General features: G+C 42.5%; 1 protein-coding gene across 15 annotated transcripts in view; it reads left to right on the forward strand.

Annotated features, from left to right (window-relative positions):
- The window catches only part of LOC118366590 (peripheral plasma membrane protein CASK-like), a 268,680-nt gene that overhangs the window by 231,243 nt on the left and 18,124 nt on the right, over positions 1-19,313 (forward strand). For 7 of the 15 annotated variants that reach the window (XM_052493084.1, XM_052493082.1, XM_052493096.1 and 4 more), the window contains 6 exons: positions 2,944-3,012; positions 3,709-3,783; positions 10,091-10,126; positions 14,339-14,383; positions 18,172-18,368; positions 18,913-19,028. In XM_052493084.1, coding sequence (XP_052349044.1) covers positions 2,944-3,012; positions 3,709-3,783; positions 10,091-10,126; positions 14,339-14,383; positions 18,172-18,368; positions 18,913-19,028 — 538 coding nt within the window. The remainder of the gene's footprint in view (positions 1-2,943; positions 3,013-3,708; positions 3,784-10,090; positions 10,127-14,338; positions 14,384-18,171; positions 18,369-18,912; positions 19,029-19,313) is intronic. The other 8 variants (XM_052493089.1, XM_052493087.1, XM_052493088.1 and 5 more) reach the window with 3 other exon arrangements.

The raw sequence follows: 19,313 nt of genomic DNA on the forward strand, positions 1-19,313 counted from the left end.
ATACACTGATGCAGGTGATGGGGAACTGACACATAGAGGGGAGGTAATAAACAGGTGAGTCCAGGTGACTCCAATAATTCACTGATGCAGGTGATGGGGAACTGACACATATAGGGGAGGTAATAAACAGGTGAGTCCAGGTGACTCCAATAATACACTGATGCAGGTGATGGGGAACTGACACATAGAGGGGAGGTAATAAACAGGTGAGTCCAGGTGACTCCAATAATACACTGATGCAGGTGATGGGGAACTGACACATAGAGGGGAGGTAATAAACAGGTGAGTCCAGGTGACTCCAATAATACACTGATGCAGGTGATAGGGAACTGACACATAGAGGGGAGGTAATAAACAGGTGAGTCCAGGTGACTCCAATAATACACTGATGCAGGTGATGGGGAACTGACACATAGAGGGGAGGTAATAAACAGGTGAGTCCAGGTGACTCCAATAATACACTGATGCAGGTGATGGGGAACTGACACATAGAGGGGAGGTAATAAACAGGTGAGTCCAGGTGACTCCAATAATACACTGATGCAGGTGATAGGGAACTGACACATATAGGGAGGTAATAAACAGGTGAGTCCAGGTGACTCCAATAATACACTGATGCAGGTGATGGGGAACTGACACATAGAGGGGAGGTAATAAACAGGTGAGTCCAGGTGACTCCAATAATACACTGATGCAGGTGATAGGGAACTGACACATAGAGGGGAGGTAATAAACAGGTGAGTCCAGGTGACTCCAATAATACACTGATGCAGGTGATGGGGAACTGACACATAGAGGGGAGGTAATAAACAGGTGAGTCCAGGTGACTCCAATAATACACTGATGCAGGTGATGGGGAACTGACACATAGAGGGGAGGTAATAAACAGGTGAGTCCAGGTGACTCCAATAATACACTGATGCAGGTGATGGGGAACTGACACATATAGGGGAGGTAATAAACAGGTGAGTCCAGGTGACTCCAATAATACACTGATGCAGGTGATGGGGAACTGACACATAGAGGGGAGGTAATAAACAGGTGAGTCCAGGTGACTCCAATAATACACTGATGCAGGTGATGGGGAACTGACACATATAGGGGAGGTAATAAACAGGTGAGTCCAGGTGACTCCAATAATACACTGATGCAGGTGATGGGGAACTGACACATAGAGGGGAGGTAATAAACAGGTGAGTCCAGGTGACTCCAATAATACACTGATGCAGGTGATGGGGAACTGACACATAGAGGGGAGGTAATAAACAGGTGAGTCCAGGTGACTCCAATAATACACTGATGCAGGTGATAGGGAACTGACACATAGAGGGGAGGTAATAAACAGGTGAGTCCAGGTGACTCCAATAATACACTGATGCAGGTGATGGGGAACTGACACATAGAGGGGAGGTAATAAACAGGTGAGTCCAGGTGACTCCAATAATACACTGATGCAGGTGATGGGGAACTGACACATAGAGGGGAGGTAATAAACAGGTGAGTCCAGGTGACTCCAATAATACACTGATGCAGGTGATAGGGAACTGACACATAGAGGGGAGGTAATAAACAGGTGAGTCCAGGTGACTCCAATAATACACTGATGCAGGTGATGGGGAACTGACACATAGAGGGGAGGTAATAAACAGGTGAGTCCAGGTGACTCCAATAATACACTGATGCAGGTGATGGGGAACTGACACATAGAGGGGAGGTAATAAACAGGTGAGTCCAGGTGACTCCAATAATACACTGATGCAGGTGATGGGGAACTGACACATATAGGGGAGGTAATAAACAGGTGAGTCCAGGTGACTCCAATAATACACTGATGCAGGTGATAGGGAACTGACACATAGAGGGGAGGTAATAAACAGGTGAGTCCAGGTGACTCCAATAATACACTGATGCAGGTGATGGGGAACTGACACATATAGGGGAGGTAATAAACAGGTGAGTCCAGGTGACTCCAATAATACACTGATGCAGGTGATAGGGAACTGACACATAGAGGGGAGGTAATAAACAGGTGAGTCCAGGTGACTCCAATAATACACTGATGCAGGTGATGGGGAACTGACACATATAGGGGAGGTAATAAACAGGTGAGTCCAGGTGACTCCAATAATACACTGATGCAGGTGATAGGGAACTGACACATAGAGGGGAGGTAATAAACAGGTGAGTCCAGGTGACTCCAATAATACACTGATGCAGGTGATGGGGAACTGACACATATAGGGAGGTAATAAACAGGTGAGTCCAGGTGACTCCAATAATACACTGATGCAGGTGATGGGGAACTGACACATATAGGGGAGGTAATAAACAGGTGAGTCCAGGTGACTCCAATAATACACTGATGCAGGTGATAGGGAACTGACACATAGAGGGGAGGTAATAAACAGGTGAGTCCAGGTGACTCCAATAATACACTGATGCAGGTGATGGGGAACTGACACATAGAGAGGAGGTAATAAACAGGTGAGTCCAGGTGACTCCAATAATACACTGATGCAGGTGATGGGGAACTGACACTTAGAGGGGAGGTAATAAACAGGTGAGTCCAGGTGACTCCAATAATACACTGATGCAGGTGATAGGGAACTGACACATATAGGGGAGGTAATAAACAGGTGAGTCCAGGTGACTCCAATAATACACTGATGCAGGTGATAGGGAACTGACACATAGAGGGGAGGTAATAAACAGGTGAGTCCAGGTGACTCCAATAATACACTGATGCAGGTGATAGGGAACTGACACATAGAGGGGAGGTAATAAACAGGTGAGTCCAGGTGACTCCAATAATACACTGATGCAGGTGTGTGCGTACTGATTGTGGCAGGAGTATGTAATGCTGCGCCAGGGAGGGGGAGCAGGCGTGACATCTTGTGTACTTGTGTATTTCAATGCTGAGTGTGTGTGTTTATGTGTTCACAGAAAGAGATGCGAGGCAGCATCACCTTTAAGATAGTGCCAAGCTACCGGACACAAGGATCTTCCTGTGAGGTAACGCACCGCCCTTTCCCTCTCTCCCCGACCTTCTCTCCTCGCGACCCATCCTGTTAACGTTGGGGATGTTTAAACTTCTGACCCTTTGACTAACCAACCAACCAACCAACCGCCTGCCTGGTGGCTAAATGTGTGTGTGTGTGCATGTGTGAACTTTTCCCTCGGGTGGGGATCTGCTGTGTCCTGCTGTGTTCTGCTCGGGGCTGGGTCAGACACACTGCACACCAATTTCACAACCAAGATACCGGAACGCCCCGCACCCTACCCTGACCTCTGTCCCTTGTAACCTGTAACTGTGATCTGGCACCAACCACACACAGATCCCCAGTCTGGCCAGTCAGTCACACAGAGACCAGAATGTAGTTTTGCTATCTGATGATTAGCCTCACAGCTAACGTTCTAGCCTGACCTGGATGAGACAGTCTTTGTGAGCCTATACTGCCCCTCTGTGGCGAGATGGAGATGTGCAGGGATCATTGCTATTACGATTAGTAAGTAAGATAGTCATGTTGATTTGATTTGATTACACACCTTATGAGTTTATTGAAGACGGTAATTTTTACTTGTTTATCATGGAGTGTGAAATGTATTTTTCGTGGTATTGGTGAACAAGTAGATAGTCGAGTGTGTGTGTGTGTGTGTGTGTGTGTGTGTGTGTGTGTGTGTGTGTCTGACCTATGCGTCTTGTTACAGAGAGAGTCCCCCTCCAACTCCAGGCAATCCCCTGCCAATGGCACTGGCCACTCCAGTGTTAACAGTTTTATCTTGGTAAGGACCCCCGGGACCCCCCACCTCAGCCCCTGAACACCAAACCAAACACCAAAACTACCCCCTTCTCCCCTAAGTCGACCAACACAGACCTTTGACTCAGTTGTTGTTTGTTATCATAATATATTTTTCTCCAACATGTATTTTTGTTTGCTTTTTCAGTTGTTTATATCACATTAAGTTATGATACTGGTACAGAGAATGTCACTCCTCACCCTCGTGGCTAGCTTTTCAGACCAGCCTTCAACCTTTAACCTCTAGCCACATTTCCGATATCTCCGTTTACAAATTGGTGTGCTGTAAAACGCTCCCATGTGCTGTAAAGTGCTGCCATGTGTTGTAAAAATGCTGTGCCTTTCTGCTGACACCTTCAAAAGTACACAAAAGAACTGGGAATCCTCACACAAGTCACACACAAAGCTCTGGCCCTATGCAGCTCAGTTCCTATACAACTCTGTTCCTATTCAACTCTGTTCCCATTCAACTATATTCCTATAAAACTCTCTTCAATATTATCCACTACATTCACTAAGGATCCAGACAACAAGCATACCTTTACGTACGTACCTACCTACCTACTTACCTACCTACCTACCTATATCTACATACCTCTACCTACCAACCTACCTCTACCTACCTACATCTACCTACCCACATACAGTGCCTTGCAAAAGTATTAACCTCCCTTGGTGTTTTTCCTATTTTGTTGCATTACAACCTGTCATTTAAATGGATTTTTATTTGGATTTCGTGTAATGGACATACACAAAATAGTCCTAATTGGTGAAGTAAAATGAAAAAAATAACTTGTTTCAAAAAATTATACAAAATAAAAAAACGGATAAGTGATGCTTGCATATGTATTCACCCGGTTTGCTATGAAGCCCCTAAATAAGATCTGATACAACCAATCACCTTCAGAAGTCACATAATTCATTAAATAAAGTACACCTGTGTGCAATCTAAGTGTCACATGATCTGTCACATGATCTCATATATACATACACCTGTTCTGAAAGGCCCCAGAGTCTGCAACACCGCTAAGCAAGGGGCACCACCAAGCAAGCGGCACTATGAAGACCAAGGAGCTCTCCAAACAGGTCAGGGACAACGTTGTGGAGAAGTACAGATCAGGGTTGGGCTATAAAAAAATATCCTAAACTTTGAACATCCCACGGAGCAACATTGAATCCATTATTTAAAAATGGAAAGAATATGGCACCACAACAAACCTGCCAAGAGTGGGCCGCCCACCAAAACTCACGGACCAGGTAAAGAGGGCATTAATCAGAGAGACAACAAAGAGACCAAAGAGAACCCTGAAAGAGCTGCAAAGCTCCATAGTGGAGATTGGAGTATCTGTCCATTGGACCACATTAAGCCGTACACTCCACAGGGCTGGGCTTTACGGAAGAGTGGCCAGAAAAAAATAAGCAAACATGTTTGGTGTTCACCAAAAGGCATCTGGGAGACTCCCCAAACATTTGGAAGGTATTTTAGTCAGATGAGGCTAAAATGTTGCTTTTTGGCCATAAAGGAAAATGCTATGTCTGGCGCAAACCCAAAACCTCTCATCACCCCAAGAATAACATCCCCACAGTGAAGCATGGTGGTGGCAGCATCATGCTGTGGGGATGTTTTTCAATGGCAGGGACTGGGACACTGGTCAGAATTGAAGAAATGTAAGAAATGATGGATGGCAACACTCAAGTGATTTAAGGGGAAACATTTAAATATTTTGGAATGGCCTAGTCAAAGCTCAATCCAATTGAGAATCTGTGGTATGACTTAGACTGTACACCAGCGGAACCCATCCAACTTGGAGGAGCTGGAGCAGTTTTGCCTTGAAGAATGGACAAAAATACCCGTGGCTAGATGTGCCAAGCTTATAGAGACATACCCCAAGAGATGTGTCTTATTTCTTGTTTGTTTCACAATAAAAAATATTTAGCATTTTCATAGTGGTAGGCATGTTGTGTAAATCAAATGATACAAACCCCCCAAACACCATTTTAATTCCCAGGTTGAAAGTGTCATGTCTTTAATATCATTAAATGAAGACTTTTAGTTTTTATCAAAGATTCTCTGTAATTAGTATTACGCGATTAAACTGATTAATCATGTAACTGTAATTAACTAGGAAGTCGGGGCACCAAGGAAAATATTCAGATGACAAAGTTATAATTTTCCTAATATAACTTTTCAGATATTTTATATCTGATCAATTAGTCTTTAAATTAATTCATTCTTTATTTTACCTCAAATCAAATCAAATTTCTGTACAGCACTTTGAGATTTCAGCTGATGTACGAAGGTCTATATAAATGAATTTGATTTGATTAGATTTATTTTACCCCACGTTAGTCTCATTCCAAACGTCGTAAATTGTTGGTTATCTGCACGAACCCAGTCTTCACTATGAGTCATCCATACATCAATTGTCTTAAATTATTTATTTACTAACTAAGTAATTCACAGAAATGTATAAACAAACAAACAAAGTTACAAGAAATGACAGGGGAATGTGTCCTAGTGGGCTAAACCGGCATGACGGCTTGTTAGACAAAAGGGAAGTGGGGGTCGACTGAGAAGACAACACACATTTGATCATTATAACAATTGAAATGCTAATCCTTTGCACATGAACACTCACTCATTCGGGAACAATTGCTATCAATATATATATTTACGCTCAGTGTATCGTCGGGATCTCTGCTGAAAAGTTGGTTTCTGTTAGAGAGTTTCCGTCCTCTCTCTCTCTCTCTCTGTCGTGGTTAGAGTGCATAGTTCAGAGTGACATTAATTCATGTCGTTATAAAATGGATGTTTCGGCGGATGTCGTTCTTCGCTTTCAGTGATACCGAATTCCTAGCTGCAGACTAGTAATTAATATCAAAGACTTGTTCTTATTTTGTCGGTATCGATAGTCTAAGAGTTTAGTTATTATTATTATTATTATATTATTATTATAGTTTAACCACGTGGGATGGTTAAAAGACTCAGCAATCGTCTCAAACCTTGACCTTCTCGTTATCGAGGTAAGCTGGTCTCCAACTTTTGTCCTCTCGTGATTGAGAGATAACATGGTCTGGTGATAGAAAACCCGAGTAGGGGTTTTATTCTGAAGGGCAGAAAAGGGCCTGTCCCAGGATGCCCGACCATAACTGTGCTCATGGGTGGTCCTCTGATCTAGTTAAACTCAAAAGGGAGTTGGAGTTTCCTTCATTAAACAGTCCAAAATCACATTACACAATTTTACAAACAGTATCATCCTCACTCATTCATCTTATTCAACAATTAGATGTAAACCTCATATCTGAGGCTATTGTATAAACAACGTTATGGTAATGTGGCCGCACCGTCTCTCATTAGTTGTACAAACTTGTAACAAACGGACCAGTTTGTAGCTGGATTCTTCACCGATCTTTTATACATTCCCTGGAACATAAATGTTGTTCGGACCTCAAGTTCTGTGAGGTGGAAGAAATTCCTTTGTTCTCTATGAAACTTCACTCTGTCTCTATACTGTGTGGCCATGAGGCAGGATCTTCCCTAGGAATTTACGACTTCTCTGACCACAGCGTCCTGGTTGTAGGAGGCAGAGAGAGGGGGATGGTGCTCGCTGTACCCAAAGAGGGCAACGTCATGACATAAGGCAACAAAATAGGAAAAATGCCAAGAGGGGTGAATACTTTCGCCGCCACTGCACCTCTACTTACCTGTACATATCTATACCTACAGCGGCAAGAAAAGTATGTGAACCCTTTGGAAGAACTGGATTTCTGCATAAATTGGTCACAAAAATTTATCTGATCTTCATCTAGGTCACAACAATATATAACCACAGTCTGCTTAAACTAAAAACACACAAACAATTATATGTTTTCATGTCTTTATTGAACACACCGTGTAAACATTCACAGTGCAGGGTGGGAAAAGTATGTGAACCCTTGGATTTAATAACTGGTTGACCCCTCTATGGCAGCAATAACCTCAACCAAATGTTTTCTGTAGTTGAGGATCAGACCTGCACAACAGTCAGGAGGAATGTATTTATAAATGTATTTATACAAACTGTTTAGGTTCAGCAATATTCTTGGGATGTCTGGTGTGAACTACTCTCTTGAGGTCATGCCACAGCATTTCAATCGGTTTGAGGTCAGGGCTCTGACTGGGCCACTCAGGTTGAGGTCAGGACTCTGACTGGGCCACTCAGGTTGAGGTCAGGACTCTGGGCCACTCAAGAACTGACTCTAATTACCTGTTGGAGAAGTCTAGGGGTTAGGGGTTCACATACTTTTTCCAACCTTCACTGGGAATGTTTAAATTATGTATTCAATATAGACAATAAAAATACAATAATTTGTGTCTTATTAGTTTAAGCACACTATGTTTGTCTATTGTTGTAACTTAGATGAAGATCAGATCAAATTTGGTTACCAATTTATGCAGAGATCCAGGTAATTCCAAAGGGTTCACATACTTGTTTTGCCGCTGTATCTACCTACCTACCTATACCTACATCTACGTACCTGTACCTACCTACCTAAATCTACGTACCTACCTACTTACCTACCTCTACCTACTTACCTGTACCTACCTATACCTATCTACCTATCTACCTATACCTACCTCTCTACCTACCTATACATACCTATCTACCTACCTACCTATACCTATATCTACATACCTGTACCTACCTACCTAAATCTACGTACCTACCTACCTACCTCTACCTACCTACCTCTACCTACTTACCTGTACCTACCTATACCTACCTACCTATCTACCTATCTACCTATACTTACCTACCTATCTACCTATACCTACCTACCTACCTCTACCTACTTACCTGTACCTACCTATACCTATCTACCTCTACCTACCTCTCTACCTACCTCTACCTACCTACCTACCTACCTACCTCTACCTACTTACCTGTACCTACCTATACCTGCCTATCTACATATAGCATTCATTGTAGATTATTGATTGATGAGGATGTGTATATGTTAATGTAATTTCATAATTCCAATATGTTTTCTTTAATTGAATTCACTTAGTCTATTTTATGAGAATTTGTAAGATTCTTATTTGCATAAAATAGACAGAGACCAGTCTTATCAAAAATAGATAATAGTATTTACTCTCGGAGCGCGCTGCCATGTAAACACCAACAACAGTTTATATACAAAATATGACGTCATAGGTTATAAAATATTCTTTCTCCCAACAGTTCAAAAGGTCATTCGAGATAAACCTTCTGAAGTTTTCATCCATCACCATTCAGCAGACAGTTCCAGCTAATGGAAAACCTAAGAAAACAGACACTGCCTTATCTAAACATCCCAGAGACAGTTGAGTCGGGTCAACCATAGGTTATCGACCCTTTCTGCTTACTTTTTAAAAAACACTTCCAGTCTTCTCCAACCTGGCTGGAATGATATGTATCTAATTTAATTACCCCCTGTTTCATGCTCCACAATCCCTCACTTATGAATTCATGTTGTTAATAAGATATAATTAAACAGAGTATAAGTTTACCTAGTTACAGTCTACAGTCTATTAGCCTATCAGAAGCTTCTAAAGCCATGACATCATTTTCTGGAATTTTCCAAGCTATTTAAAAGTCAACTTAGTGTTTGTAAACTTCTGATACACTGGAATTGTGATACAGTGAATTATAAGTGAAATAATCTGTCTGTAAACAATTGTTGGAAAAATGACTTGTGTCATGCACAAAGTAGATGTCCTAACCGACTTGCCAAAACTATAGTTTGTTAACAAGAAATTGGAGTGGTTGAAAAATGAGTTTTAATGACTCCAACCTAAGTGTATGTAAACTTCTGACTTCAACTGTGCCTACACCTACCTATGCATACCTACCTACCTACCTACCTCTACCTACCTATACATACAGACCTACCTACCCCTACCTACCTACCTACCTACCTACCTACCTACCTACCTACCTACCTACCTATACCTACCTACCAAACCTAAATACCTACCTACCTGATAACTGTACACTTCGGTGCTGAAATTGCTTTGCTTGCTCTCTGCTTTCCTGCGCTCACTTCTGCGAGATTTGTCCTGCAGAAGCTCTGCTCTAACAACCTAAAGCTCAACTATGTCTGTATGGCTAACTGAGAATCACTGTACCCTCTCTCTCATTGGTGACATGAGGGTGGGGAATGTGTGTTTGACTGTCTTCTGTACACAATATTATGGTGTTGTTGTGGCAGTTCCCCTGCCTCTCTCTGGTGTAAACTCTCTGTCTCTGTCACTGCTGCTGTTTTCTCTTCAGGATCTGCCGTCTACCGTCCAACTCAAGAATCGACAGGTGAATACCAGCACTCTGTTCTCTGTTCCTGTTCCTCTCTACCTTGTGAAACACACACGCTGAACTGTAACACACACGCTGAACTGTAACACACACGCTGAACTGTAACACACACGCTGAACTGTAACACACAACCCCTCACAACTCCTCCATTCATTTCCCCTCATCCAATTTCTACACATCTGTGTGTGTGCGTGTGTGTGCGCATATGTGCACAGACACAGTGTGTTTGCGAGTTCACATGCCCCCCACCCCCCATTGACTAACTGTCAAGGTCAACCCATATGAGTAGACTCCATTCACTTACAATGTTGTTAATATACTGTGGCTACAGACTGATCTCCAAGCTGTGTTTAGAGCAGGATAGTGTCTGCTAGACTGGGCCATGACCTCTCTCAAAGAAATACTACTGGATATTGGTCTCAATCCAAGACAATTCATACTCCAAATCTACCCCTGCTGCTTACATATGTCATACCTTTGACAGCTATAGGGTAGTGCAGGCTTTTGTTCCAGCCCAGCAATAACAACCCTGATTCTACTTGTTACGGTATCTATTATTATTGTTGATAGCTAGCTGATACAGTCTGCTCACCCTGTGGACCAATAGGACCAGAGCTTTATTTAGGAAATCTGCTCACCCTGTGGGCCAACAGGACCAGAGCTGGTTTGGGACAGTCTGCTCACCCTGTGGGCCAACAGGACCAGAGCTGGTTTGGGACAGTCTGCTCACCCTGTGGGCCAACAGGACCAGAGCTGGTTTGGGACAGTCTGCTCACCCTGTGGGCCAATAGGACCAGAGCTGGTTTGGGACAGTCTGCTCACCCTGTGGGCCAACAAGATCAGAGCTGGTTTTGGACAGTCTGCTCACCCTGTGGGCCAATAGGACCAGAGCTGGTTTGGGACAGTCTGCTCACCCTGTGGGCCAACAAGACCAGAGCTGGTTTTGGACAGTCTGCCCACCCTGTGGGCCAACAGGACCAGAGCTTGTTTAGGACAGTCTGCTCACCCTGTGGGCCAACAGGACCAGAGCTGGTTTGGGACAGTCTGCTCACCCTGTGGGCCAACAGGACCAGAGCTTTGTTTAGGACAGTCTGCTCACCCTGTGGGCCAACAGGACCAGAGCTGGTTTGGGACAGTCTGCTCACCCTGTGGGCCAACAGGACCAGAGCTGGTTTGGGACAGTCTGCTCACCCTGTGGGCCAACAAGACCAGAGCTGGTTTGGGACAGTCTGCTCACCCTGTGGGCCAACAGGACCAGAGCTTGTTTAGGACAGTCTGCTCACCCTGTGGGCCAACAGGACCAGAGCTGGTTTGGGACAGTCTGCTCACCCTGTGGGCCAACAGGACCAGAGCTGGTTTGGGACAGTCTGCTCACCCTGTGGGCCAACAGGACCAGAGCTGGTTTGGGACAGTCTGCTCACCCTGTGGGCCAATAGGACCAGAGCTGGTTTGGGACAGTCTGCTCACCCTGTGGGCCAACAGGACCAGAGCTGGTGACTAACTGTAACTGTGTAACCAACGAGTATATATCTAGTTAACTTTGATTAGTAAAATCTTAGCTGTAAACTAATGGCACAGGAATTGTTTAAACAGTGGTGCTCCATCATCCTCCTCCTCACCCCTTTCGTCATTGTCTTTGTGGACCCCAACAGAAACACCATCACTGACTGTCTGTGTAGACTCAAACGCCCATCTTAAACCCATACACCAGCGCAAACCCAACAAGTAACTTGACCTGAGCTTTAATCTAATAAACCTAACCAAACCTCATCCCAGGAGAGTTGCGTACATCCAGTGTGTAGATGCCACCAGTAGAGGTCGCCCACAGTAGCACTGTCTCACTGAGACATGGCTGCAGTTACTTCACTGAACTGCACAGTCGCACATTAAACGGCATTACACGTCAGTCTCTAATCAGATAACTAAGACCCATGTATGGGCAGTATTGGACAGTTTGGAGGGTGTTACTGGCTCCTCAAGCCCTCTATAATCTCACCCATTAGCATGTGACATCATCATCCATTATGATCTCTCAATTTGAAACCCATAAAATTGTTTTGGATTCCTGTTACTGAATGCATTCCACCTCCCTTCCTTGATCAGCAATCACTGATCTGACAGTGTTGGATAGGTTAAAGCTCATCCATGTATTTTACCAATCTAGTCTTTTCAGATCTTTTCAAATGAAGGCAGGAACAAGGAAAGGAATACATGTTCAAAATAATTCCAATGGGTCAGTCTCCTCATTATAAGAAGGAAGGAATGAGTGTTTAAAATAATTCCAATGGGTCAGTCTCCTCATTATAAGAAGGAAAGAATGAGTGTTTAAAATAATTCCAATGGGTCAGTCTCCTCATTATAAGAAGGAAAGAATGAATGTTTAAAATAATTCCAATGGGTCAGTCTCCTCATTATAAGAAGGAAGGAATGAGTGTTTAAAAGAATTCCAATGGGTCAGTCTCCTCATTATAAGAAGGAAGGAATGAGTGTTTAAAAGAATTCCAATGGGTCAGTCTCCTCATTATAAGAAGGAAGGAATGAGTGTTTAAAATAATTCCAATGGGTCAGTCTCCTCGTTATAAGAAGGAAAGAATGAGTGTTTAAAATAATTCCAATGGGTCAGTCTCCTCATTATAAGAAGGAAAGAATGAATGTTTAAAATAATTCCAATGGGTCAGTCTCCTCATTATAAGAAGGAAGGAATGAGTGTTTAAAATAATTCCAATGGGTCAGTCTCCTCATTATAAGAAGGAAAGAATGAGTGTTTAAAATAATTCCAATGGGTCAGTCTCCTCATTATAAGAAGGAAGGAATGAGTGTTTAAAATAATTCCAATGGGTCAGTCTCCTCATTATAAGAAGGAAAGAATGAGTGTTTAAAATAATTCCAATGGGTCAGTCTCCTCATTATAAGAAGGAAGGAATGAGTGTTTAAAATAATTCCAATGGGTCAGTCTCCTCATTATAAGAAGGAAGGAATGAGTGTTTAAAAGAATTCCAATGGGTCAGTCTCCTCATTATAAGAAGGAAGGAATGAGTGTTTAAAAGAATTCCAATGGGTCAGTCTCCTCATTATAAGAAGGAAGGAATGAGTGTTTAAAATAATTCCAATGGGTCAGTCTCCTCATTATAAGAAGGAAGGAATGAGTGTTTAAAATAATTCCAATGGGTCAGTCTCCTCATTATAAGAAGGAAAGAATGAGTGTTTAAAATAATTCCAATGGGTCAGTCTCCTCATTATAAGAAGGAAGGAATGAGTGTTTAAAAGAATTCCAATGGGTCAGTCTCCTCATTATAAGAAGGAAGGAATGAGTGTTTAAAAGAATTCCAATGGGTCAGTCTCCTCATTATAAGAAGGAAGGAATGAGTGTTTAAAAGAATTCCAATGGGTCAGTCTCCTCATTATAAGAAGGAAGGAATGAGTGTTTAAAATAATTCCAATGGGTCAGTCTCCTCGTTATAAGAAGGAAGGAATGAGTGTTTAAAAGCATTCCAATGGGTCAGTCTCCTCATTATAAGAAGGAAGGAATGAGTGTTTAAAATAATTCCAATGGGTCAGTCTCCTCGTTATAAGAAGGAAAGAATGAGTGTTTAAAATAATTCCAATGGGTCAGTCTCCTCATTATAAGAAGGAAAGAATGAATGTTTAAAATAATTCCAATGGGTCAGTCTCCTCATTATAAGAAGGAAGGAATGAGTGTTTAAAATAATTCCAATGGGTCAGTCTCCTCATTATAAGAAGGAAGGAATGAGTGTTTAAAATAATTCCAATGGGTCAGTCTCCTCGTTATAAAAAGGAAGGAATGCATGTTTAAAAGAATTCCCAATGGGTCAGTCTCCTCATTATAAGAAGGAACAAGGGAAGGAATCCGTGTTCAAAAGAATTCCAACGGGCCAGTCTCCTCATTATAACCAGGGTTGGGGTCAATACCATTTAAATTCAATTTCAGAGGATGAATTGAATCCTCTTTGACAGAAACAGGCAATTCGTGAAATTAAGTGAATTTCAATTTATCCTCTGAATAAAATTAATTAAAGTGGAATTTACGTCCAACACTGAAAGTGACATCATCCATGTTAATCCATCACCATAGTAGCATTAATGCTTAACATTCTCTATCTCCCCCGCGCTCTACTCACTGTACTGTGTGTGTAGACACTCTGTAGTGGTTTTACTGCATGATGTGTGTGTGGTGCTTTCACATCCTAGATGGTCGTACCCAGACCTCCAATCAAGGATAAAATGTCCGTCAAGGTAAGATATAGTGTTGCCTCCACAGTGCTACACCATTGAGATAAAACAGCAGACATCCTATGAATTGTTTTATCTCTATGGCTACACCCTAGTTATTCCCTTAGATGACTGTAATAGGAATCTTTTTTTTTCTCCTAAACAACATCCCATATAGTAGAATCTTACAGTCTAATACGACTAAAACCACAATGAAAAACCACAGCCTTTTGATTATTGCAACTAGTCAAGTCTTACTGTATTCAGAGTGCATTATCACAAGGTCTCAATACACTTCTCAGAGAAATGTATTAAATATGAACGTATGAACAGGTCTTATCAGACACTGCACAAGCCTGGTACTCTGGTGCTAAAGGTGTGTTGAATCAGTCAGTGATACAGAACATATGTTTTAACAAGTTCAAAGAGAGATTCTAAAGAGACAACTCTGTGTTAACAATCCATGAGAGATTCTAAAGAGACAACTCTGTGTTAACGATTCCTGAGAGATTCTAAAGAGACAACTCTGTGTTAACAATCCATGAGAGATTCTAAAGAGACAACTCTGTGTTAACAATCCATGAGAGATTCTAAAGAGACAACTCTGTGTTAACGATCCATGAGAGATTCTAAAGAGACAACTCTGTGTTAACGATCCATGAGAGATTCTAAAGAGACAACTCTGTGTTAACGATCCATGAGAGATTCTAAAGAGACAACTCTGTGTTAACGATCCATGAGAGATTCTAAAGAGACAACCCTGTGTTAACGATCCCTGAGAGATAACTCTGTGTTAACGATCCATGAGAGATTCTAAAGAGACAACTCTGTGTTAACGATCCATGAGAGATTCTAAAGAGACAACCCTGTGTTATCGATCCCTGAGAGATTCTAAAGAGACAACTCTGTGTTAACGATCCATGAGAGATTCTAAAGAGACAACTCTGTGTTAACGATCCCTGTGCCATTTATATCAGTCAAATCAAATCAAATCACATTTGTTTATGAAGCCCTTTTTACATCAGCAGATGTCACAAAGTGCTTATACGGAAACCCAGCCTAAAATCCACAAACAGCAAACAATGCAGATGTAGAAGCACAGTGGCTAGGAAAAATTCCCTAGAAAGGTAGGACCCTAGGAAGAAACCTAGAGAGGAACCAGGCTCTGAGGGGTGGCCTTTCCTCTTCTTTGTACTGCCTCTGAAGAAAGATGTTGATTAATACCACAACTCGTGTTTTTTGTACCAGGCAGCCTCTAGGGCCGGGCGATATGGCCAAAATATTATATCACGGTATTTTTTTTAAATTGGACGGTATGACGGTACTTGATTAATAAAAGTTCTACATTTGCTTTATTAGTGAGTGATCCTAGGGTGGCAACACATACATTCGCAGTGATTTCAATCTTTCTCCATTCTGATTGTTTTATACTGTTCAATTCAACTTCAACCAAAACAAATTTCAGCACTTTTATCATTTCTGCATTTCCTGCACTCAATTGCAGGGTGGAAAAAGTACTCAATTGTCATACTTGAGTAAACGTATAGATACGTTAATTGAAAATTACTCAAGTGAGTCACCCAGTAAAATACTACTTGTCTAAAAGTATTTGGTTTAAATATACTTAAGTATCAAAAGTAAATGAAATTGATAAAATGTACTTAAGTATCAAAAGGAAAACCAGATGGCACTATTTTCTTGTTTTTTTAGTAATTTAGTAATTAACGGATAGCCAGGGGCACACTCCAACACTCAAACATAATTTACAAACAAAGCATTTGTGTTTAGTGAGTCCTAGTAGATGACCAGGGATGTTCTCTTGACAAGGGAATTGGACCGTTTTCCTGTCCTGCTAAGCATTCAAAATGCAACGAGTACTTTTAGGTGTCAGGGAAAATGTATGGAGTAAAAAGTACAGTATTGTCTTGAGGAATGTAGTGAAGTAAAAGTTGTCAACAATAGTAAAGTACAGATACAAAAAAACGACTTAAGTAGTACTTGAAAGTATTTTTACTAAAGTAGTACTTGAAAGTATTTTTACTTAAGTACTTTACACCTTTGCTCTATTGAGATCATTTCCACACTGCCACATAGGGCTGCACGATATACGCAAATAAACTTGGACTTATTTTTAACCAAATATTGCAATTGCGATTTGACTTGCGAATTAGAGCAACACTGTTGGAATCATGGAAATAGAATGACTATTCTAATTTTATAGTTAGAATATAATAGTGGGCACTTTGAATACAGTGTTGTGTGAGATGCCAACAAATTAAATTGCCAAGGAGGAGTAATTGTGCCAGGGTAGGAACTAAAGTGTTGATAAGTATTTCCTAGTGGACCCTATAAGCTTTGACTACATTGTATGTTTTCTCTTTGCCACTTCATATAGCTAACATATGCTTGCTTTGCATATTCCTCTTTGATTTAGAAGATACTGTTGCACAAACAACATGTTGATTTTAGGGCTACACAATCACTGGTATTATCAGGCTGTATTAACTAGCTACTTTTGCTATTACTTAGTACATTTATTAGCTAGCTAGCTATTAGCAATAGCGGCTAATGATTAGCACCTCACAAGATTTAGGGCAACTTGCTAAGAAAAGACAAACTAGCTGTTTGCTGATGTATGAAACACAAACTAATAGTGTCATTATAGAACACTAGTGGATTTATATTAAGAAGCAAAGTGAAAACAGCATCGTTGTCATCAACATGCTGCATTGACCATGCAGACTGAATGCAAGTATCTCGTGGTTGAGAACATCAAATGCACTCCTTGAGTGACAGGGGGCGTGGCTAGGTCTGTGTGGAAAGTGGCAGAGAGAAAGCGGAGAGAGATGACTCAAGTAGCGAACTAAACTATAAAAATTGACATAACACATGGCGCATCACATTTTACAAACCAAACATTCAAATACCGGTATAGAAGGTAAAGTAATAACCCAAACCGGTCCCTGCATCAGTACTGTATACTGTATACCGCCCATCCCTACTGCCCATAGGGAAAGGTCTCCAACCTGGCAACCCATTGGTATGTACAGCCAGAAGCCACTCCTCCCTCTCCGGGTTTCCATCCTGGCAACCCATTGGTCTGGATGACACTCCTCCCTCTTCAGGTCTCCAATCTGGCAACCCATTGGTATGTACAGCCAGAAGCCACTCCTCCCTCTCCGGGTTTCCATCCTGGAAACCCATTGGTCTGGATGCCACTCCTCCCTCTTCAGGTCTCCAACCTGGCAACTGGACAGAGAGGCTCATTTATACCACACAGCTATTTCTTTGAGTGTCCCCCGTGAAGTAAAACTACCCATAGGGAAAGGTCTTTGATCTGGCAACCCATTGGTCTGTAGTGTTGTGGTGTCTCTCTTGTCGCGATGTGTGTTTTGTCCTGTTTTTATTTCATTCTAAAAATGTTTAATCCCCGTCCCCGTAGAAGGCCTTTAGCCTTTTGGTAGACCGTCATTATGAATAAGAATTTGTTCTTAACTGACTTGCCTAGTTAAATAAAGGTTCAATAAAATAAACAGCCACACACCACTCCTTCCTCTCCAGGTCTCCAACCTGGCAACCGGGCATCACAGGAAATTATCTCCTCAACACAACTGCTCTCTCTCTCTTTCAATCTCTCTCTCTCCCTCTCTCCCGCCCGCCCTCCCTCTCTTTCCCTCTACCTCCCTCACTCCCTCTCCCTCCCTCTTTCTCTTTCTCTTTCCCTCACTCTCTCCCTCCGTCCCTACCTCAACCGTGACTCATTCAGCTCACTCCATCTTGACCTCTAGCTGACAACTGTCTATGTGTCTCAGATCTACGTGAGGGCCCAGTTTGAGTATGACCCCTCCAGAGATGACCTCATACCCTGCAAGGAGGCTGGGATTCCCTTCCGGGTTGGTGACATCGTCCAGATCATCAGTAAAGATGACCACAACTGGTGGCAGGGCAAGCTGGAGAACACTAAGAACGCCACCGCAGGGCTCATACCCTCACCAGAACTTCAGGAGTGGTGAGGAGACACACACACACACACACACACACACACACACACACACACACACACACACACACACACACACACACACACACACACACACACACATACACACACACATATAGACCTACACACACACATACACACACACATACACATACACACACACACACGCACATGCACACACACACACATACACACACACACACACACACACACACACACACACACACACACACACACACACACACACACACACACACACACACACACACACACACATATACACACACCACACACACACACACACACACACACACACACACACACACACACACACACACACACACACACACACACACACACACACACACACACACACACACACACACACACACACACACACACACACACACACACACATTGAACACCAGACCTCCTGGAGTGGTGAGAAGACACACACACAGTGATAGATCCCAGATCTCCATCAAAATCTAAAGAGAATCAGGTGGTGATTTAGTTTAACTCTCATTGTGTGTATTTCCGGCCATGTTTTCAGGCGTGTGGCGTGTATAGCCATGGAGAAGACCAAGCAGGAGCAGCAGGCCAGCTGTACCTGGTTTGGCAAGAAAAAGAAACAGTACAAAGACAAGTACCTGGCCAAGCACAACGCAGGTACACACACACACACAAACACAAACACACATACTTCCATGTGGTCAAAGGCATGCATATACCATACAGTACAGTAAACAGTCATGCAGTCAGAATGTTCCTGAGCTGTTACTTCATGGAATGTGTGGGTCTCACGTGTGAGAAGGTGGCATGGGGGTATGAGGGAAATGGAGAGGGAGGTGTGGTCAAGGAACAAGGGAGAGGTGGTGAGGGAATGTGGGACCAGGGAGGACAGGGAGAGCAGGGAATTCCCTGGCTCCAGTGACATAGTCATGCCAGAAATAG

This window comes from Oncorhynchus keta, chromosome 34 (genome assembly GCF_023373465.1).
Source record: "Oncorhynchus keta strain PuntledgeMale-10-30-2019 chromosome 34, Oket_V2, whole genome shotgun sequence".
Classification (NCBI taxonomy): domain Eukaryota; kingdom Metazoa; phylum Chordata; class Actinopteri; order Salmoniformes; family Salmonidae; genus Oncorhynchus; species Oncorhynchus keta.